The 24,113-nt window shown below is 36.3% G+C and overlaps 1 protein-coding gene and 1 non-coding gene across 6 annotated transcripts in view; one reads left to right on the plus strand and one right to left on the minus strand.

Annotated features, from left to right (window-relative positions):
- Positions 1 to 24,113, plus strand: part of RAD18 (RAD18 E3 ubiquitin protein ligase) — a 110,869-nt gene that overhangs the window by 11,848 nt on the left and 74,908 nt on the right. For all 5 annotated transcript variants that reach the window (XM_006070763.4, XM_006070764.4, XM_006070766.4 and 2 more), the window contains exons 4-7: positions 338 to 408; positions 8,434 to 8,771; positions 14,101 to 14,200; positions 19,910 to 20,094. In XM_006070763.4, coding sequence (XP_006070825.3) covers positions 338 to 408; positions 8,434 to 8,771; positions 14,101 to 14,200; positions 19,910 to 20,094 — 694 coding nt within the window. The remainder of the gene's footprint in view (positions 1 to 337; positions 409 to 8,433; positions 8,772 to 14,100; positions 14,201 to 19,909; positions 20,095 to 24,113) is intronic.
- Positions 18,796 to 18,868, minus strand: TRNAG-CCC. Its single transcript has one exon. It is a non-coding gene; the product is annotated as a tRNA-Gly (tRNA).

A 24,113-nucleotide genomic window follows, 5' to 3' on the forward strand; every position in this document is an offset into this window, starting at 1 on the left:
CTGTTCTTTGAAGGAGAAATTTTGAGGGAAACAGTGCTGCCATTTTGAAGAAGGATTCTTGCTCATATTAGGTTTTATTTTAGGCAGTACAGAGTGCATATGTTTTTATCAGATGCTTCGGAGAGTTTTGAATCAGACTTCCAGTCAGCAGATAGTGATTCACTGTTTTAAAATTCCATATTAGTATGAGATAAATGAACTTTATTTTGAGGCTTTCCTGGAAGACTTAGCGGGATGGGGAGTCTCAGGAGGATGGGGCACACATTTTCAAAAATGAGATTATGACAAGTTAATTATTGTTGCTGACCTTTTTCCATCTGTTGTTTTTCTTTTCTAGACAGTCACAGAGCCTGATCTGAAAAATAACCGTATTTTAGATGAACTGGTAAAAGGCTTGAATTTTGCACGGTATGATTTAATTTTGTGACTAATCCCTAACTGCTTTTGCCTTTGATACGTGTTCCTCCCTTTGCTCTTTGAACTTTTGAGGATTAGGGAATGCAGTTTTGCATATTTAGGGGTAAAAGAAAGGATGCGACCATAGTCGTTAATCACATGTGAACAATCTGATCATAATAAGAGTCTCTTCCTTTACTTAACAGAAAGTCTCCTGTATGAAAAACAAGTTAGAATGTAAATTTGGGCACTTACTTTTGAGTAGTTCAGAAATGCTTCAGCTTCATCTTTTGTTTTTTGTGCCCAGCATTAGAATCAGCTATGTTCCCAAGGAGCCCTGGTTCCTTTCATTGGGGAATGGTATTTAGAAATCAGGATCTGGAGCTGGGTATGCTCATTATTACCGGGGTGTCATTGCTTCTAAACCCTCTCAGTGGACAGAGCTGGGTGGCATATGCATGGGTATGTGTACACACATATATGTATTACAGTTTCTGTGCTTATTGTATATTAATCCACTAATTCTTACTGTGATTTGCTCAGCATGTATAAAATGATGTGTAACGTGAAATATGTAATTGCTGGTGCTCTATGATGTGTAGCTTTACTTCTTAACTGTCAAATGCATGATGGTGTTTAGTGAGTGGTCACCCAGAGGAATTTTAAAAGGCATGGTTTATCAGATGATATGTTGACTTAGTTTTAATCATTCAAGCCAAGCAAGAAATTTTAGTAGAAATGTACTGTGTTTAGTTAATGGCTAGGTGGCTACATACTTAAGTTCAATGACTTCCAAGCTTGTTGGAATATTCTTAGAGGTACATTACATTGCTCCCAGAACTGTAAAGAAATTTCTTTCAATAGAATTGCTAGTTTATTCCTTGGTTTGCATCCTAAAGATGATCAGATGTACTTCTTTGAACTTGCCTAATGTGGCATTCTAGAAATTGACTGGCTGGTTATTTCCTTAAGCAAAGTCATGAGAAGATGGTATACTTCCCTAGATTAAGATACTCTGAGATTCTCTGATGCTCATAATTAAAGTGATAGCTTTTCTCCTTTTTATCTATTTATTTTTAGCTGTGCTGGGTCTTTGTTGCTGCACAGGCCTTCTCTAGTTGTGGTGAGCGGGGACTACTCTGTAGTTGCAGTGTGTGGACTTCTCTTGTTGTGGAGCACTGGCTTCTTGGGTGCACAGTCTTTAGTAGTTGTGGCACGTGAGCTTAATAGTTGCAGTTCTGGGACTCCAGAGCACAGGCTTAATAGTTGTGGTGTGTGGGCTTAGTTGCTCCACAGCATGTGGGATCTTCCTGGACCAAGGATTGAACTCATGTCTCCTGCATTGGCAGTCAGATTCTTTACCACTGAGCCATCCAGGAAGTCCTGCTTTTCTTATTTCAAAGTTCTTCATCAGTTAGATTTTGAAGTCAATGAGAAAAGATGGAGCTGTATATTTAGAAACGAACTGATTGGGGATTAAAAAAGAAAAGGAATTGATGGACTGTTTGCTTTTTCCTCATATGGTAAAATTGTATCTCATGGGTTCTTTTTGTCTTCAGCTGGTATTGAAAGCTTAACAACCTCCCTGCTAGGAAACAGGGAGTGTTAAAAAGAACAGCCTCTGTTTGTTGAAGAGAAGTTATCGGGTTCTTAGATCCTTTGGTAACTTAAAGGGAAGCCTTGGAATGATTGCAGTCTCTTCTCTCCTCCCTGAAGAAACAGGGTATTTAAGTATTCTTTATAGTGGGTTTGGTGAGGTAGGAAGCATTCTCTGTAGATTTGGGATGGATTTTATCATTTGCTTCTCCGTTTGCCTTCTTGGAATTGCCTCATGGTGAACATTTCTTGGACATTTGTCATATCTAAAGTGCTTAATTTGCAAAATTAGTAGGGATAAAATTCAAGCTGAAATATTCAGTTTCATTACTTGTTTGAAATCTTGATTAAGATCAGTGAGGGAGGAAGTTTAATTTTATGAATAAAATGTAAGATATTTATAGTTTGTTAATTTTATTTCTTCCTCTCTTTCCCATCTATCATTGCCAGTTTATGATATTTTGATTTTTAAAAATTTAATCTTCTAAACCAAATACCAAAAGAGTATTGGAAATAATTCCAAAGGTTTTTGGGAACAGGGCTGACATGCAGATCTTATATTTTCTTCTTTTACCTTTTATTTTCAAGGAACAAGTTTGTTCCCCCCAGTGATTCTGTTTTATTTAAAATAACACTCTTAAGAAACTGTTTTATTTATATACAACATTTAGAATATATTTATTAGATTTTTAAATACAGATTTAGAATGTATTTATTTGGACATTTATTTAGAATGTTGTTGTCTAAGTGGAACTTTATTCTTGACCTAAGTAAGAAAATGTTGTTTTTGTATTTTTGCATAGCAGCCAGTCTGCATGTGTATTATAATTTTTACAGCTTCAGCATGTAGAGCATCATTTATTGCTTTGGTTTGTCCACTGTTGAGGTATGAATTTTTCTCCAGGTGCTTATTTCAAGTTTAAAAATTTAAACAAAGAGGATGTACAATATAATTTCACCTTTCCTTATAGTATAGTTTAAAGCAGACTGAGTTTGGATTCAGGCAGAACTAGGTTTCTATCTTGACCCTACTTGATTTTTTTTTTAATTTTATTTTATTTTTAACTGGAGGATAATTACAATATTGTGATGGTTGCTGCCATACATCAGCACAGACTTCAGACCCTACTAGTTTTGATATGAGTGTGATCAAGATATTAATCCTTTTTAGCTTCTTTTCCACATCTGAAAGATGGGAATAATAATATTCTGGACACTTTGAGGAATTGCTGTAAGGATTAGAAATGAAGAGATATATTAAAAGATACCCAGCATAGTACTGTATCTGAAACACAGGCACCTAAGAAACTGTTCCTATCATTACTATTCTATATGTTTTATGTATTTATATTGTATTACTCTGATTAGATGTATGTGCACACCCTGTGGAGCTGATGAGAACTCGTGCTTGGTGGGCCTCTGCCTGTTTAACCAAATGGTCCCAGGTTGCATGTCCTGGATTATAACAAGTATTTACAGGGACTTGGACTAGTTACCAAAGTCCATGGATTTGATTGCATGGGTTTTATGACTGCCCATGTTTACCCAGAGACCTGTTTTCACTTTTGATTCTTAGCCATATTTTGGAAAGGTGAAGTTATTGTATAGTTAACTAACAGGCAAGATTTTCCTATATTTTATTGAGCCACAATTATTTTGAAAGTCCACAATTCATCCACTTTGAATATTAGTGATGAATGCTGTGAGGTGTTGTAATGCCAACTCAATTTAATATATAGGAATAATGGAAATTGAAGGAAAGATTAGCAATTCAACTTTAAGTATCAGTTTTGGAATTAATATTTTCACACAGCTCATTTTTAAGTTATGTAAATTGCCATAAACAGTCTCATGGTTTTATAAATACCAATTATACATTCATGGCTTCCAGATTTATGGCTGGAAGCCATGAATGGCTTCTCAGCTAGATCTCTTTCCAAGATATCAGCCTCGTGTATCCAACTGCTTATCTCACTTACCTCTGCTTGGACCTCTTAAAACCAAAACTAAACTCTAGTTCCCTCTGCTGTCCCCACAAACCCCACTCCCAATCTGCTGCTCCACAGTCTTCCTTTTCTTAGTAAATGGCAGCTCCCTCCTTTAATTTGCTTAGGCCAAAAAGTCATTCTTGACCCCTCTCTTTCACACTCACTCTGTTGTTTCATCAGTAAATCCCATTGGCTCTATCTTTGCTGTTGCTGCAGAATCTGACAACTTTTCCTCACTGTGCCAACATTATCCTCTCCCAGCCATCGTCAGCCTCAGTACGGTGATAACTTCTTAGTGGCCTTCTTAACTCTTCTTTTGTCCTCTTTCAGTTCTTTTAGGGACAGAAACCTAAGTGATCCTTGAAAATAAAAAGTAGGTCATACTGCATGTTGTTCAGAGGTGGTTTCCTGTCTCATTGAAGTAAAAACTGTCTCTGTAGGAGTCCTCCCGGCCCTACAGGCAGGCTCCCTGACTTATTCACCTGCTTGTCTCTGCTTGGGTCATTCTGCTCCAGTCACAGTGACCTCTCCCTGCTTCTCAAACACGGTGATCACACTCTGATCTTAGAGACTTGGTACTTAAAAAGTGAAACAGTGTTTCCCTAGATGTTCACATCCTTGAATTCTCCACTTTCTTTGGACTCTGTTTTTCATAGGCATCTTCTCAGTGAGATCTTCTGTGACCATCCTGTAAAGAGTATCATCCCCTCCTCATTGTCGGCTTCCTTTTTTTTCCCCCCATAGTTACCTTTTTACCTATATTCAGAGTGTCTATTCTCTGTTCCTTTACTATAGTGCAAGATTCATAAGGATATAGAAACTGTTTTGTTCTCTCTGATATTTCCACTGCTGAAATTAGCAGGAACATGGAAAAGTTAATGAATTTTGACTTTAGCATGAGGCATAACAATATTATTGCCATGATGCCACTCTCTGCCACGTTCTTTTTTTGGCACGTGTTGAAATAAGAGAGCAAATTGGAAGAGTAAGATGAATCTGGATTGTGAATAAAAACAAAAAGGAGTTCTCTCTAGGATAGACACTTTGCTGAAAGGTGTACCCTTGTAGTAGCTTGGAAGTGATTTGTAAGTGACCGTTTAATCCAGCAGTTGAATAGTGTGCCTTTTACTTAGTTATAATGAGATGAAAGCTTTTCTGAGAACCTTCTTTGAACCAAACCCAGATCCTAGAAGAGAAAGACTTGTAACAATTGCAGTTCTTTATTTTTACTTTATTTCTGTTTCCTCACAAAGATGTATTTTCTTTGTAGGAATGTTTTTAATTATATCTGAATCTCTTTAATATATAATACTACTCTTCAAGTTTCTGTTTGTTTCTTTGTTGGCTTTGATGAGTAGTCTTTTTCAAGGAATTTGTCCATTTCATCTAAAGTTATAACTTTATTGGTATGAAGTATCTATAATATCCTCTTATTATCTTTGAATTTCCATGGGGGTTTTAGATATCTCCTTTTAATTCTTTGCTTTTGTGTTTTGTATTTTCACTCATTTTTCTTGCTTGTTCTTGCTAGGGCTTTCCTAATTTTGTTCATTTTTTCACAGAACCAGCTTTTGGCTTTACCAATTTTCTTTTGTATGTTTACTTTTTCACTAGTATCTGTTATTACTATCTTCTTTGGGTGTAATTTGCTGTTAATTTCCTAACCTTTTATATTGGAAATTTAGGACATTGATGTTCAGTTTTTCTATTAACTTATAAATTGTTCACTAATGACTGTTTTGGTGAACCGCAAAGCTGTTGTTCAGTTCAGAATATTTTCTGATCTTCATTGTTGTTTGACTTAAGGAATTATTTAGAAGTGTGGTGCTTCATTTCTTAACATTTGGAGATTTTCTAGTTATTTCTTCATTATTGAGTTTCATGTGAATTCACAGTGGTCACAGAAGATACACTAAATTATTTCATTCCTTGTAAATTTCTTGAGATTTACTTTATGGCCCAGAACATGGTCTATGCTATTGAATGTGCCCTGTATACTTGAGAATATTGTATATTCTCCATTGGTGAGATGTGATGTTTTTAATTTGTTAATTGTATCAATTTGGTTAATTGGATTGGTTCAGATCTTCTGTATTTTTACTGATTCTTGTCTGTTTTGTTAGAGTGGTGTGTTTAAATGCATATGCACTTTTATTTAAACCAACGATTATTGCGAACTGGCTATATCGCTTTTTAGTTCTGTCAATTTTTGCTTTATACATTTGAAGCTATGCTATGAAATGAATAAAGTTTATGAGTTTATGGCTTCTGATTAAATTGATCATTTTGTCAAAGTGAGATGCACCTCTTTCTCAATGCTTTTGCCTTAATATCTATTTTGTCTGTTGTTTGTGTTGTCACATTGACTTTCTTTTGGTTTGTATTTATTTACGTGGTACATCTTTTCTCATCCTTTTTCCCCTAATCTTTCTGCATCTTTTTAAAATGGTTTCTTTTAAATAGTATATAGTTGTATTTTATTTTATTTTTTAATCTAGTCTGACAAGTTTTGTCTTTCAGTTGGAGTATGTATGTATCATTGTATTTAATTGGTTACAGTAATATTTTTGCATTATTTAATTCCTCTTTTTTACTGTTTTGAGTTATTTTACTTCCATGTATGTTATAAATTCCCTAAGACATTGCTAGTGTATTTTAAAAGTCAATACTATTGTGTTTAGCCACATATTGTCTTTTTCTGGAGCTGTTGATTCTTGTTGACACTTTATATGCTTCTATCTATAATCATTTTCTCTGTGCTCAAGAACAGTTCTTGCAGTATTTCTTGTCCGCTGATGAGGAGTTCTTATAGCTTTTGTTTGCTTGAGAATGTATTTTGCTTTCATTCTGAAAGAATATTTTCAATAGGAATAGGATTCAGTTTGATTTTTTACCTACTTTTAAGATGTCATTCTGTTATCTTTTTTCTTCTCTAGTCTTTGTTGACAAGTTAGTGATATTTCTTACTGTTATTTCCTTAGAGCCATTGTTCTTAACTGGGAATGATTTTGCTTTCTTTTTACCTCTTTCTCCAGGAAACATTTGGTAATGTCTGGACATGTTTTGGTTGTCCTAGTCTGAAGTTAGGGGTGTTATGCTATTGATATTTCTATAAGGCACAGAACAGTCTCTACAGCAAAAAATTATTTGACTCAGTATTGGTAATGCCAAGGTTGAGGAACTGTGCCTTAGAGGTAGTATATCTTATTTTTCTGTGGTTGTTTAAAAGATTTTCTCTGTATTTTTTTCAGTAGTTTGGTTATGTTTGCCTAGATTTAATTTTCTTTGTTTATCCTTTTGGGATGGATTTTAATTCCCTCTTAGAGTATACATTATTTTATTCATTTGTCTATTTTTTCTTTTTTCTTTAACATATTGGTCAGAGTTCTTTTGAAAGTCTTCTAATGCTACTCAGATCACTTCTGGATCTGCTTCTAATGACTGTTTTGTCTCTTGGTTAGTGGCTAATGTCTTCTTTGCACGCCTAGTAATTTTTAAATATGTGTTGAATATTACGAATGAAATGTTATGGAGGCTGTGAATTGTCTTCCTTTGAAAGATGTTGAATTTTGTTCTGACAGGCAGTTAAATTTCTAGCTCTTCACTTATTCTGTCAAGGCCTGGTTTAATTTCTGTTAGATTTGCTCTGTTTCCCTTTTGTTTCTATTTCTAGAGGAGGATCCTTCTTCTTAAGGTATAGCCTTTGTGGGGTTTCAGCTGAATGTCTAGAATCTTTACCAGAGTCTCTCAACTTTGGCTGGGCTCAGATTCCAACAGTTTCCCTGTACTGACCTTGAGAATCTCAGCTTAATGACATCTGCTTCCTGTCAGGTCTTCTGTGACTTCGTCTTATGCTTCTGCAGCCCTGGAGATGATCAGTAATTAAGGAGCATTTCTCAGCAGATTTTTAGGGTATTTTGTGGCTACTCCCTGCTCAGCACCCTGTGCCTCCAGTCCTAGCAACCTTTGTCCAAAGCTCTAATCTCTATTCCCTCTACCCAGAGAGATCAGTGGTCCCTGTTTTGACTTTAATACCCAACTCCCAGAGCATGCTTCCATGGGAAATTCTTGTGGAAATGTTGGATCACCTCAAGTTTCTCTTCTGTCTCAGGGATAGTAGCCTTGTGTTGATTATAGATCATGCTTATAAAGGGTTTTGTATGTTTTGTTGAAATTTTAAAGTTACTTGTGATTGGAGAGTAAGTCTCATACAAGCTATTCTCCATGGCCAGAATCGCAGGTCCCTTTGTTATCTTTTATAGACAGATTAACTGCTTTTAAAGTCAGGTTTAATGCTTTGTATTTTATTCTAGAAGAAACACTGGTTGCCATTATGCAGTAAGTTCTGTATTTCACAGAAACAAATGTTAATTGAGAAAACAGCTTATGTCTGTTAAGTTGTGTATATGTAAGCTGACATCTTTATTATCTGTTGTGTTTTCTCTGCTTCAAGGAATCATCTGTTGCAGCTTGCCTTAGAGTCACCACCCATCTCTGCTGCTTCCTCCTCTTCAAAGAATCTGGCTACCAAAACAGACACCGCTGTAGCCTTCAGACATTCATTAAAACAAGGAAGCAAGTTAATGGAGAATTTCTTGATCAGAGAAAGTGGTGGTTCTGCGTCAGAGTTGTTGAAAAAGGAGAACGAAAGCAAATTAAGCCCTCAGAAAAAGTTGAGCTCTCCTACGAAGACCAGAGGGACTCCTTCCGCAGTAAAGTCAGCTCCAGGTTCCTCAGAGGACAGTGTTCCTGAGACACCCTCTACATCAGCCTTGAAACAAGTTACTAAAGGTAGGAAATTATTTTCACATGTTTTGTTTTCTTAGTGGAAACCTTCCTATCCCACATGTTATAATAAATAAGCAGGATTTTTGCGGGGAAATGATGGGAAAGGGCAGACCTCGTAACAGCCTCGCACATGGATGGAGGCAGTGCTTCCAGATACGTTCTCTTTCTCATAGAATAGGAATTCAGGCTGATGGCAGGAAAACTAAGCATTTTTAGTTAGTTTATGCTTCACATATGGCTTTGTGTTTTTCAGCTTTTCTTCCCCCCCTCATCCTTCATATCAGCTCCAGTTTAATATTGAAGAGCTCTTTTTATCTTATTATATCATCACTTGAATATTTCCAAGCTGTTTTGACTGGCATTTATAGCCTTGGACAGTTTGACTGCTACCCTGCCTGTCCATCCTTGTTTCTCATCTCTCCCTCTCAAAAATCCTTCTGCTCTAGCCAAGCTGATCTCCCCTTTATTCCTTGAAAACGCTCAGGGATTAAACCTATAGCCTGTCACCTGTTTTTATAAACAAGGCCTCACTGGAACACAACCATTCCCATTTGTTTACCTGTTGTCTTCAGCTGTTTTCATGCTAATGACTTAGTTTGTTGATTGGGTCAGAGACCACCTGGCCCCCAAAAGCCTGAATCTTTGCTACCTGAGCCTTGACTGAAAATGTCTGCCAACCCCATTCTACCTTTCCATACTCTATGTAGGTCTAACCATTCTTCAGTTATGTTATATAGTATCAGTCTTTCACATCACTAAAGTGTGGCAGCACTTGTTTTCTGGACAGTTTGCTTAACTTTTTGATGACTAGGTCAACTTGTTTAACCTCTTGTTTCCATATCTTATTGGCAGTGAAGTTCAGAATACCTTTTAGGCAGAAACTCTGTCTTAGACATCTTTGGTATACCCATACCACACATAGTGCAGAGCTGTTAGTGGTTACTAAACTTAGGTTGAAATTAATTTGTTAGTACTTGAGTGTTTACATTTCATATAGATATGTGAATTTTTCACAGGTATTTCCTAGCATATTTTATCTTTGGTCAGTTTTTGATCAATTGACAGTTTTTATTGTAGTGTTTTTAAGTGGTTAACATTTTTCCCTGAGCAGAACTTGAATTCTTAGAGTGAACCCATAGCATGTAAAGTAGATAAAGTTTGCTTTGCTCCATTAAAGTAGAGATGGAGGGCCTCACCTCCCCCACATCCCTGCCTGTTATCCATGGTGGCCTCTAGGCCGTGAGGCACCTCCAAAGGTCCCTGGAGCCCTATCAGTTTCAGAATGATTGTGTTTCTGCTTTTTAATGCTACACTTATATAGGCATACCTTGAAGAAATTGTGGGTTTGGTTCTGCAATGGGACCAATACCACAATAAAGTGAGTCAGTTGAACTTTCTTGTTTCCCAGTGTGTATAAATATTATATTTATGCTATACTGTAGTCTGTTATGTATGCAGTAGTGTTATGTCTAAAAAAAATGTATACACCTTAATTTAAAAATACTTTATTGCATAAAAATGCTGACAGTCTCACTCTTCACCAAAGAAGGCAAGAGTAGGAGAAAAGACAGTTTCTTCAGCAAGTGGTGTTGGGATAGCTGGACAGCCACATGTAAATCAGTGAAATTAGAACACACCCTCACACTGTACACAAGAGTAATTTCAAAATGTTTTGAAGACTTAAATATGAAACACGACACCATAAAACTCCTAGAAGAGAACGTAGGTAAAATGTACTAGTTTTCCTAAGTCAGTCTCTCAAGGCAGTAGAAATAAAAGCAAAGATAAACAGATGGGACCTAATCAAATTTATAAGCTTTTGCACAGCAAAGGAAATCATAAACAAAGCAAATAGACAACCTGTGGACTAGGGGAAAATATTTCCAGGTAATGCAACCAATAAGAGCTTAATTTCCAACATATACAAACTGCTCATAAAACTCAGTAACAAAAAACAAACAACTGGATCAATAAATGGGCAGAAGAGCTAAATAGAAATTTCCCTGAAGAAGACATACAGATGGCCAGTAGGCACATGAAAAGATGTTCAAAATGGCTTATTGCTCAGTTCAGTTGAGTCACTCAGTTGTGTCTGACTCTTTGGGATCCCATGGACTGCAGCACGCCAGACTTCCCTGTCCATCACCAACTCCTGGAGCTTGCTCAAATTCATGTCCATTGAGTTGGTGATGCCATTCAACCATCTCATCCTCTGTCATCCCCTTCTCCTGCCTTCAATTTTTCCCAGCATCAGGGTCTTTTCAAATGAGTTAGTTCTTCTCATTAGGTGGCCAGAGTGTTGGAGTTTCAGCTTCAGCATCCGTCCTTCCGATGAATATTCAAGGCTGATTTCCTTTAGGATGGACTGGTTGGATCTCCTTGCAGTCCAAGGGACTCTCAAGAGTCTTCTCCAACACCACAGTTCAAAAGCATCAATTCTTTGGCACTCAGCTTTCTTTATAGTCCAACTCTCACATCCATACATGACCACTGGAAAAACCATAGCTTTGACTCTACAGACCTTTGTTGACAAAGTAATGTCTCTGCTTTTTAATATGCTGTCTAGGTTGATCATAACTTTTCTTCCAAGGAGCAAGCATCTTTTAATTTCATGGCTGCAGTTACCGTCTGCAGTGATTTTGGAGCCCCAAAAATAAACTCAGCCACTGTTTCCACTGTTTCTCCATCAGTTTGCCATGAAGTGATGGGACCAGATGGCCATGATCTTTGTTTTCTTAATGTTGAGCTTTAAGGCAACTTTTTCACTCTCCTCTTTCAGTTTCATCAAGAGGCTCTTTAGCTCTTTTTTGCTTTCTGCCTCATATCTGCATATCTGAGGTTATTGATACTTCTCCTGGCAATCTTGATTCCAGCTTGTGCTTCATCCAGTCCAGCATTTCTCATGATGTACTCTGGATACAAGTTAAATAAGCAGTGTGACAATATACAGCCTTGATGTACTCCTTTCCCGATTTGGAACCAGTATGTTGTTCCATGTTCAGTTCTAACTGTTGCTTCTTGACTTGCATACAGATTTCTCAGGAGGCAAGTCAGGTGGTCTGGTATTCCCATCTCTCTAAGAATTTTCCACAGTTTATTGTGATCCACACAGTCAAAGGCTTTGACATAGTCAATAAAGTGGAAGTAGACGTTTTTCTGGTCTTATCTTGCTCTTTTGATGATCCAACAGATGTTGGCAATTTGACCTCTGGTTCCTCTGCCTTTTCTAAATCCAGCTTGAACATCTGGAAGTTGATGGTTCATGTACTGTTGAAGCCTTGCTTGTAGAATTTTGAGCATTACTTTGCTAATGTGTGAGATGAGTGCAATTGTGGGGTAGTTTGAGCATTCTTTGGCATTGCCTTTCTTTGGGATTGGAATGAAAACTGACCTTTTCCAGTCCTTTGGCTGCTGCTGAGTTTTTCAAATTTGCTGGCATATTGAGTGCAGCACTTTAACACCATCATCTTTTAGGACTTAGAATACTAGGCTGATTATTAGAGAAATACAAATCAAAACTAGGATGAGGTACTGCCTCACACCGATCAGAATGGCCATCATTAAAAAGTCTACAAATAACAAATGCTGGAAAGCCTGTGTGAAAAGGGAACCCTCCTACACTGTTGGTGGGAAGTAAATTGATGCAACTGTTATGGAAAACAGTATGGAGTTTCCGTAAACAAAAAATAAAGAGTTGTCATATGATCCAGGAATCCTACTCTTGGACATATATCTAGAGACAACTCTTACTCAAAAACGTACATGCACCCCTCTATGTTCATGTCAGCACTATTCATAATAGCCATAAACATGGAAAACATGGAAGCAACTTAAATGTCCATTGACAGATAAATGGATAAGGAAGATATAGTACATGTATGCAATGGACTATTACATAGCCATAAAAAAGAATGAAATAACGTCATTTGCAGCAACATAGTTGGTCCTAGAGATTATCATACTTAAGTGAAGTACATCAGAAAGAGAAAGACAGATGCCCTATAATATCATTTATGTGTGAAATCTAAAATATACACAAGTGAACTTATTTCTGAGACTCACAGATGTAGAAAACAAACATGGTTACTAAAGGGTGAAGGGAGTGGGGTAGGGATAAATTAGGAGTTTGGGATTAGTAGATACAGACTCGGAGAAGGCAGTGGCAACTCACTCCAGTACTCTTGCCTGGAAAATCCCATGGACGGAGGAGCCTGGTAGGCTGCAGTCCATGTGGTCACGAAGAGTTGGACATGACTGAGCGACTTCACTTTCACTTTTCACTTTCATGCATTGGAGAAGGAAATGGCAACCCACTCCAGTGTTCTTGCCTGGAGAATCCCAGGGACGGGGGAGCCTGGTGGGCTGCCGTCTATGGGGTCGCACAGAGTCGGACACGACTGAAGAGACTTAGCAGCAGCAGCAGCAGTTACAAACTGTTAAATATAAAAAAGATTAACAACAAAGTCCTACTATGTAGCACAGGGAACTATATTCAATATCCTGTAACAAACCATAATGGAAAGTAACATTAGAAAGAGTATATGTGTGTGTATATATATATACACACACACACACAACTGAATCACTGTGCTGTATACCAGAAACTGACACAACACTGTAAATCAACTGTGCTTCAGTTAAAAAAAAAAAAATGCTGACCATCATCTGGCAATGCAGGGTTGCCACAAATCTTTTATTTGTTAAAAAGTTTTAAAAATGCAGTATCTGCAAAGTGCAATAACATGAAGTACAATAAAATGAGGTATGCCTTTCATTACAAATGAGGACTAAATGAACAAATTTGTAGTCATTAATAATTTGAGCAGTAGTTGGTCCAACCAATTCATGTTTCTATTTAGCTCTACATACCCTTCCCCCACTCTGCTCCTCTGGCAAATATTTTTATCTTACTCAGGTTGTTATGACTGCTTCAGTGCTGTACATGAATGGTTCCTAAGACTTAGTATAAACTCAAGATTAGTTTTATAGTTTGGTCATGCCTTGGCAAAAAAGATTTAACTAAAGCACTTTCTAATTTCTAACTAAAGCACTTTCTAAAACTAATTCCAGACTTCTTTGAAATCTCTTCTTCTAGGCCAGGATTCTAATTATGTGATTTTCCACAATGTAGCCCTTGTAAGGGCTGTTGCACTTAAGCAGTCTGTTCCCCTCCTGCTGCCCTGAGGTGGCCTTCTTTTTCTCTTCTGCTTTTCTAAGTACATGTTAAGGTTGGATTTTATTTTTTAATGTTAGTTGTTGAAAGATACCTGGTTGTATTATTTTTACTCTTTCTACAAATAATAAAATCTTTTTCTCTTTTTGAAAAATACAGTGGATTGTCCTGTTTGTGGGGTTAAAATTCCAGAAAATCACATTAATAAGCACTTAGACAGCTGTTTATCACGTGAGGAGAAGAAAGAAAGCCTCAGAAGGTAAGAAAGTGAAGCATAATCGTTGAGCCACTTTAGTCACTTTAGCTTGTGCTTTTAAAAATATTGTCTGACAGTCTATTCTCTCTCCTTGTTCTTTCCACAATCCCACCTTGCCAAATATAATTTACTATATGCTAATAAAATTTGACTTAATAAGAAATTCGATTTAGAATTCAGTTCTTTTTAGGCTTATTTTCTTCTTTTAGAATTTTAGAACTACCATAAAGCCCTTGGCCCGAGAAAGCAAGGCTAGACTCTGAATATAGAACACATCAAATCTTTTTTTTGGTTCTTAGGAATCTTAGAAGTTTTAATTAGTAAAATCTAGCTTTTTAAAAAATTCTGAATAATTACTATATACACATGATATACTGTATGCACATAACATTAAATAGTACAGAAGGGTTTTTTGTTTTTTTTTTTTTTTAGAAAATACAGAATCATTTATTCATTCAACAAATAATTATTAAGCACATAACCATGTACCAGGCTCTGTTAAGCATTGGTGAATGAAAATCAGATATTCTTCTCTTAATACCCACTTTTTCCTGGAAGCATGCAATCAGTAGGCTTGCATTTTGAAGGCAATGATTTTCCCTGGTGATTGCATATGTATAAATTTGAAGTTGTATAGTTTGTCTGTGGGGCAGATTCAAAAGGGAATGTGTGAAATATAGTTTGTGTGTGTGTGTGTTTGTATGTGTGTGTGTGTGTGTGTGCATGTCTATGTGTATGTCCCCTGCCAACTACCCGGGTGAGATAATTTAAGTTGTCAACCCAGTATTTTTACCGAAGCTCATGCTACTTTGCCTCCCTTATATATCAAAATCATGATAGGTTATTAAACTTGATCATTATTGTTACGCATGTAAGTTAATAAAATTTTAATCAAAGTTACCTTGCAAGGTGTTATATAATCCGTGGTAATGAAGATAATAAGGAAGCTGAAGCCACAAATTAGATGAGTCGGATGCTGAAGGGAAGACGTGAGATGAGACGGCAGTTTGGGGAAGGAATAAGGAGCAAGATCAGGGAAGATTTTATTTTTTAGAATGGAAATTATATAAGCCTTTAGCATCCATTTTTGTACTATCTCCAGGGAGAGGGCAGATGATACAAGGAGCAAGAAGGCAAAAGTCCAGTAATGAAGTGTCTTTGACATGCAGAAAGAGCCTTTCTTCTGAATCAGGATGGAAAGAGGAGGGAACAGGTGATAATTCAAAGATCTGGGGAGGAGAGGGAGGAAATGGAAGAAATTAATGGGATGTGGGAATGAGCAGAATGATTGGTTCTCATGTCTGGTTTGTTTGGAAAAACTTGGAAGAGTATTTGCCAGAAACCATGCTGATGAGGCAGGACTGTTTTGTTGGGTTTTGTGTGTGTGTGATTAAAGGTAAAATGGCGTCACTTAGATTTTATGAGTAAATCGGCAGTGAATGCGGGTTCCGAGGGACAAACTCTTGCTGTTACAATTTACAAAAGCTGACATATAAAGCACAGCAATGTTTTATTGATTTACAGTGAGGGGCACCAATTGACAGTTCTTACTGTAGTGTTTTTAAGCATGATAGTTAACCTTTTTCCTCTGAGGAGAACCTTTTTTTCAAGTGAAAATGCACAGTGAACCATAACATAGAACAGATAAAATTGGCCCTGTCCATTCAAGTGGAGATGGAGGATTGTGCTGTCCCCATCCCCCATCTCTCCCTGCGTCCGTGTCTGATAGCCACTGTGGTCCTTAGCTCCTTGTGACAGATGTCTGTGAGGTCTTAAATGCATAGTACTCACCCCTAGTGGGTAAGTTTGTTGATGAGAATAGATTTTTAGGCTGCCTAGTTGAGATTTTGGATAAAGAAACTGGATCATTACAAGGATTACTTCCCATAAGCAGTGAGAATCTCGGAGAAGGCAGTGGCACCCCACTCCAGTACTCTTGCCTGGAAAATCCCATGGATGGAGGAAGCTGGTAGGCTGCAGTCCATGGGGTCGCTAAGAGTCAGACACGACTGAGCGACTTCACTTTCACTTTTCACATTCATGCGTTGGAGAAGGAAATGGCAACCCACTCCAGTGTTCTTGCCTGGAGAATCCCAGGGGCGGGAGAGCCTGGTAAGGTGCCGTCTGTGGGGTCACACAGAGTCGGACACAACTGAAGTGACTTAGCAGTAGCAGTGAGAATCTAATGGTCTAATGAAGAATCTTTCATTCTAATTCATTTAATTTAATTTATCTTTTAATTTCTAATTTCTTTAGAAATTTTTTTTCCCTAAAGAATGAGTTGGGAATATAGAAGCTGGGCATTTTCTCTTTGAAGAGTAAGGAATCAGCACTGATAATTTTGCTTGGACTGCTCTTTTTCTAGATGCATCCATCATATTTCTTCTCACACACTTAGCTTGTCAGTTTATCCAAAGATATACTCATCCATGTATAATTAAGTTCAAGTTCCAGCTGTGGTTCTGAAGAGCTCTGTGGAATTACTATAATCCTGCCAGTTACTCTAGCACAATTCAGGAGCGCCGTTTTCTGTCTCTCTCTCTTAAAGGAAGGTTCACTGTACAAGTTAGTGTGTTGAAGTCTTTGAGAATTCCTACATCAAACATAATTGTTGGATTTTGTTTAATCCAGTAATTCCTAAATTTATTTAACCCTAAAACCTTTTTGTTCTCATAACTCATTTTGCAAAGTTTGCATTTGTGAAGATACACTTAGGGAGACATTGAACCACCTTTCTCTTTAGTGACATCCTGATCTTGGACTCTGGTCACATAAAAGAATATATGATATTTAAAAAAATTTCTCTACAGTATCCCAACAGGCCATTTCTTAACGTGGATGACAGCCCTTATCATCCTTTGTAGATTCATATCAGAGGTGATCAAAGAATACTTTTCCTTTTGCTGTCCTCAGATTTTGAGGACCCTTAAATGCATTGCTGTTTCTCTAAATTGTAGAAGAAAGATCAGTGTCATTTTCATGTTTTAGGAAACATTTATCAGACTTCATGTTAAAAAAATTTTTTTTTAACTTTTTGGTTTATATTGGAGGATAGTTGATTAACAGTGTTGTGATAGTTTCTGGTGTATAGCAACATGATTCAGTTATACATATCCATGTATCTGTTCTTTTTCAAATTCTTTTCCCATTTAGGTTGTTACATAACAACTGAGCAGAGTCCCCTGTGCTACATAGTAGGTCCTTGTTGGTTATCCATTTTAAATATAGCAGTGTTTAAATACATCATATTTTAAAATTCTTGACAGAAATTGTTGATTTCTGCTGGTGCTTTTCAATGTAAATGCCAGTGAACAAATAGTTTTCCATTAGAATTTCACAGTCATAAGCTTAATCATGTATCCTTAATAAAATAACATGTTTTAGGTACAGACTTAATGAATTGTCCTTTACAGTATTCTTGTATAAACTCCTTCAAAATGTTTCTTAGGACTTGCTACCTTGTGTGATTTTTTATTCAGCTATTATATGGTAAAGAATATGCCTGCAGTGCAGGAGACCTGGGTTCCATCTCTGGGTTGGGAACATCTCCTGGAGAAGGGCATGGAACCCAACTCCAGTATTTTTGCCTGCCAGAGGAGCCTGGTGGGCTGTAGTCCACGGGGTCCCAAAGAGTTGGACATGATGTGTGACTTACACTATCCCTATAATCAGTGAGTGCAGTAGGCAGGCTGTCGTTACAAGAAGAACACTCTTCAGAAAAATGTAATCTATTGAGGGTTTTCAGGGTTTTCTGCAATTAAACAGTTATTTCTGACTTTTAATCTTTATTGACGGAGCATAGAAGAACTAATCTTGCCAGGAAATGGTGGTATTGGTTAATGGAGAAATGTTTGGTTGTCTTCAGTCTGTATTCAGCTGTTTTCTCTCGTATGATCATGGACCATTTGTATTAGATTTCCACGTGGAACCTTGTTAATAGAGGTTTTAGATCCCCACTTAAGAGCTGAGCTGAGTCAGAATTGGTAGTTTCTGTGGCAAAGTGATTGAAAATTGCATTTTTAATAAACTCTCCAGATGGTTCTGAGGTGCTTTAAAGTTTGAGCAGCATGGCCTTGTGCCCACTAGGTATATGCAAGTCCTTTGTAAAATCTTGTGGTTTTTTTTGCATAAGCATATTATTTTCAAGTTTCTTTTAATTGTTATCTGAAATTTTGATATTTCATTTAAAAATGATTGCAGTTGTAGTGTCTACATTGAATACATATTTATTAAGCACCTAATTGCCGTAGCATTGAGCCAGGTGACATACTCAGCTAGGTTATAATCAGATTAGATCGATTAAAATTCATCAAGGAGTTCCTGTCTATGAGATTTTCTCAAGTCATTAATATTCTTAGGTAGCTTGCCTTCTGCATATTCCATTGAAAGAAGTAATGTTTATTAATTGTTTTTTTGGAGGGTGTAGAAGAAAGTCATTTGATTGGGCTTTGTTATATTTATAATTGCAGCTTAGTGCTTATCATTATGTTCATCATGAACATACAATGAAGAGCCAGGTGGCAATTTAAAAAATATATATATTTACTGATTTTTTTATTCAGCTGTGCTGGATCTTAGTTGCAGCATGCAGAATCTAGTTCCCTGACCAGGAATCAAACCTGGGCCCCCTGCATTGGGAGAGCAGAGTCTTAACCACTGGACTGCCAGGGAAGTCCCCAGGTGGTGATTTTGCTAATACACTTATTCTTTTCTTTTTTTTCTTTTTTAATTGAAGGAAAAATTGCTTTACAATGTTGTATTGGTTTCTGCCATATAACTCGAATCAGCCATAATTACACATTTATCCCCTCCCTTTTGAGCCTCCCTCCCATCCCCCCATCCCCGCTCTGGGTTATCACAGGGCATCAGGCTGGGCTCCCTGCATTACATTTGTTAATACACTTTTTATAATGCTTATTTATTGTTAATATAACTAATTGAAGTTGAAAAAAAAAAAAAAAACACTGCTGTGTTTCTTGCTATTGTTTTCAGTTGTCTTCTTTTGAAGATGATCCCACAAGAATACTATGCACACATCAACTCTCTGAAATCTTTCTTTCTTCAGCATATAAGTTTAGTAAACCTAACTATCTCAACAGGTCTTCTTTTAGTTCATCTAGTGCTTTTGCAAAATGATTGATTGCTTTGAGCTTAAGAGGGCAGTTTTGCCTATGCATCAGAATTTTTTCTAAGAAAGCTGTGTATGATAATATTCTAAAATCTATAGCCTGACCCTTGATAGCATTTGTACTCTTAATAACCTGAGATAGCTAGCTTTTTATGGAGATTTTCCCTGGAAACCATGGGCAGATTTTAGGAAAAATATGTTTTAAAGAGGTGAAGAATTGAATGATTTCATATAAGTGTGATCCTACATTCTCATAGCATTTAGTCCATAGCCTACTGCATGAGTCCCAGGTGTGCATCTTTAGGCCTGATCTCTGTCTGAGACCTGACTCTCCAAGTATTGGCTGCTACCTAGACCCTTCTGTCTGAAAGTCCCACCACCACCTCAGATGCGTCACTGTCATGTGAATACTGTCAACTTGATTCACAAATTTGATCCTTCTTCTCTTTTCCATTTTTATACTAATGTTTCTACAATTCTCCCAGTCACCTTGGTATTGAGCAGAAGGTAAATTACTATTTTACATGAAAAGCATTTGATAATTCACAGTAACCTTCAGTGATCCCTTTTTTCCTCCTTTTCAGTTCTGTTCACAAAAGGAAGCCGCTGCCTAAAACTGTATATAACTTGCTCTCAGATCGAGATTTAAAGAAAAAGCTAAAACAGCATGGATTATCTGTTCAAGGAAATAAACAGCAGCTCATTAAAAGGCACCAAGAATTTGTACACATGTACAATGCTCAGTGTGATGCTTTGCATCCTAAATCAGGTAAAGTAATAAAACAGTGAATTTTATTTACCCTCTGGATAAAGCAGTTTTGTATGACTCAGGGGTTAAAACCACAGAGAAAATTTTAATACATTTTTGATAATAGCTAAAACATTCAAATACACTCCTTCAGAAGATATCTAGAGTGTCCTGTGATAAATCAGCCTTTCTCTCAGCTCGTCTCTGTCCGCCTTCTTTTCTCAGAGGCAACCACCGCTACCAGCTTCTCATGTATATGAGGGTTGCTTGAGAGAGCATTGCCTATAAGATAATCCTAGTTTTGCAGCTTTATGACTGGGTGACTGTGGGCAAGTTACTTATATCTGACCTCGGTTTTCTCTCCCATTAAGTAGTTCATAGTGTTTTTGTCCAGACTAAATGATAAAATGCATGTAAAGTCCTAGCATTGTACCTTAGCAGGTAGTTAGCATAGAATAGATGTTACCATTAGATTATTAAGATTGTTATACCCAGAAATATATGTGATTATTATTATTTCATCAAAATTTTGTTTTACAGACACACTACTTAATAGTTCTTTCCACTTAACCTCACAAATTTTGGAGTTCTTTCAGTTATTAACATATGGATAGAATTGCCTGATTTAAAAAAAATTAAGGTATAATATATAAACAGAAAATTACACAAGTTATAAAGGTATTGTTCAGTGAATTATCACAAAGTTCATGGAAGGTGCCTTTGTAGCAACTCCTCAGAGCCCTGCCAGAATCCTAGAAGGCCAGCCCACTCCTCCCAACCGTTGCTGCCTTTATCCTCACAGATGACCACCTTCCTGACATCTAAAACCATGTATTCATTTTGCCTATATTTTATCTTAAATATGGAATAATAAGCAGCTTACACATTCTTTCGAGTCTGGCTTAATTTTCTACGACATTATGTTTTTAAGATTTGTCCATGTTTTTGTGTACAGTTGTGATTTTTAAAAAATTTTTGTTGCTATAGCGTATTCCATTATATGAATAGGACATATTATACAAATGTCCATGGTTGACGGACACTTGGGTTTTTCCATTCTTTGGCTCTTAAAGAATAATGCTGTTATGAGTAATCTTTCACAGGTCTCTTGGTGGTCATAGGCACACATTGTTAGGCATTACGTATACCTACTTGTGAAATTGTTTTTGCAGACGTTTAACTTTCCTGGGTACAGAAAGAAACCCAGGTGCCAGTGTGTGGTCTCATCAGGAAGGTATGAGAATTCCATTTTTTCCACATCATTATCATCATCAGTATTGTGAGTTTTCCTTTTAGGCCAGTCTAGTGTGTCCATGGTAGTATCTCATGGTTTTAATTTTTGCTTCTCTAGTGGCTTATAGTGTTCACCATATTTTTATATAATTATTGGCCATCTGGATATTCTCCTGGGTTAAATATCCATTTAAGTCTTATGCCCAATTTTTTTATGTTGTGGATCTATTGCTTCTTAATTTATTTCTGGGATTACATGAATTTTTCTGGATACAGATCTTCCTGGGTATATATTTGCTTAATCTCCTTTCATCTTTTCACTCTCTTAATGGCTTCATTTGCAAGGTAGAAATTTTAAATTTTGTATCCAATTTGTTGCATTTTCCATCAGATACTACTTTTTATGTCTTTGCCTACCACATGATCATTTTTTTTTTCCCTAAAAGCATTATTCTTTTTGCATCTACCTTTCAGCCTACAATTTATCTGAAACTGGTTTAAGCATATGTTGCATGATAAGAGGTGAGATTCTCTTGTGTTGTTTCCATATGATCAGCTAATTGAGGTAGCAGCATTTATTGAAAAAGCATCCTGTACACTTTGAATTGTTAGTACCTCTTGTTTGAAAATAGCTGTGTTATGTGTGGGCCTGAACATTGTTTTGTTCCATAGGGTCATTTATTTATCCTTGTGCCACTACTGCAGTGTCTTAATTATTTAATGAGTGATTTATAGTAGATCTTGCTGTTTGGTAATGTAGTTCCTCCAGCTATGTTGTTTATTGAGATTGTCTATTAATAGGTGAATGGTTGTATGCAAATTGTGGTGGAACCATACAGTGGAGCACTGCTTAGCAATAAAAATGAATCAACTACTGATAAATGCAACAATGTGGATAAATCTCAAAAGCATTGACATACAAAAGACTACATGCTGTATACTTTGAAAACATTTATCTGGCATTTTGGAAAAGACAAAACTTTGGGGGGCGTAGAAGAGATCAGTATGTCCAGGGGCTTAAGGGTAAGGAGGAGGGAACTTACTGGGCAGAAGAACTTTTGAGGGTAAAGGAAATGGTCTAGATTTTGAAATGATAAATAAATGACTACTAATAGGCAACTGGACTTGTCTCCAGTTTTTGGCTCTTCTGGGTAAAACTACTATGAACATGGGCTTATAGATTTGTATGTAGCCATATGCTTTTATTTCTCTTGCGTTTTCCTTTTCATTCAGTTAAAATATTTTCTGATTTTTGTTGTGATCTCTTCTTTGACCCATGGATTATTTGGAAGTGTTTTCAGTTTCCAAATATCTGAGTATTTCTCAGATATTTTTTTTTATTCATTTCAAATTTGATTCCAGTGAAGCAGTTCTGTATGATTTTGGACCCTTTACATTTATTGAGACTTGTTTTATAATGCAGCATTAAGTCTTCCTTGGTGAGTGTTCCTTAGGCACTTGAAAATTTTGCTTTATTTGTTCAATGATCTCTAATGTTAATTATGTAAAGTTGCTAAAGTATTATACTCAAGTCTTCTACATCATTACTGATGCTATGTTTAGTGATTCTGTCACTTATTTGAGAACATTATTGAAATCTCAAAGGATATTTATAGGTTTTTAATTTTTCCTTTCAGTATATTCTGTTTTCTTTACATTTTTGAATGTCACCAATTAGGTGCATGTGTGTTTAGTATTGGTATGTGTTTTTGATGAATTAATCTATTATAATGAAATAGTTGTTTTAGTCTCTGGTAATATTCTGTGAGTAATAACCTTATTTCACTTTTTTCTTTAAACATATTGTGTTTAAACTATGGTTTGGATCTGCTTTTTAAATTTAATTTGACAAGATATGCCATTAAATTGTAGAGTTTAAAACTTTTTCATTACATTTAATCTGTTTGGTGGGATTTAAGTCTACCAACTTGCTCTTTTCTATCTGTCTTGTCCATTCTTTGTTTTTTTGCTTTATTTTCTTGCTTTCTTCTAGATTATTTTTAATTCTATATTTTATCTTCACTATTGGTTTATTAGCTGTATCTCTGTTCTTCTAGTGATTATTCTAGAGTTTACCATTTGTATCTTCAACTTACCACAGTCCACATTCAAATAACATTATACTATGTGTTACATAAGGACTTCACTCCTTCCGTCTTTAGTTTTAGGTGTCTGAGGTCCTCTACTCGTGTTCAGCAGGTGCTCTGTGCAAATTGTTCCACTTGTAGATGTATTCTTGATGTAGGGGAAGAATGGACCCCAGATCCTCCTGTTCCACCATCTTGACCTTGATCCATCCCGGTTTTATTGTCATAGATTTGTCTTCTTTGTTATAAATCTCATTATTCTTTACCATTTTTGCTTTAAACTGTCAATTTTACTTTAAAAAGATTTTAAAAGTTGAGAAGGGAAGTCTTTATATGCCTATACTTTCACTGTTTGTGTTATTCTTCATTTCTTTGCTTTTAGAAACCAGGTTTCTATCTTTTTCTTTTGGCCTGAAAATCTTCATTTAATCTTTCTTGTAATGCACACGTTTTGTTGAGACAAGTTCCTTCAGCTTTTATTTGTCTGAAAGTCTTAATTTAGCATTAAAAAAAACCTTTATTTTGAAATAATTTTGAATTTATGGGAAATTTGAAACATTATCATAAAGAATACATAGATACCCTGCACACAGATTCACCTATTAGCATTTTGTCCCATTCGCTTTATGTATTAATATATATGTTTGTGTGTGTGCTTCTTTATTTACACATATTTTTCTATTAAACCGAGAATAGGGCGTATAATCTTGTCTGCTAAAT

Source organism: Bubalus bubalis, chromosome 21, assembly GCF_019923935.1.
Source record: "Bubalus bubalis isolate 160015118507 breed Murrah chromosome 21, NDDB_SH_1, whole genome shotgun sequence".
NCBI classification, from domain to species: domain Eukaryota; kingdom Metazoa; phylum Chordata; class Mammalia; order Artiodactyla; family Bovidae; genus Bubalus; species Bubalus bubalis.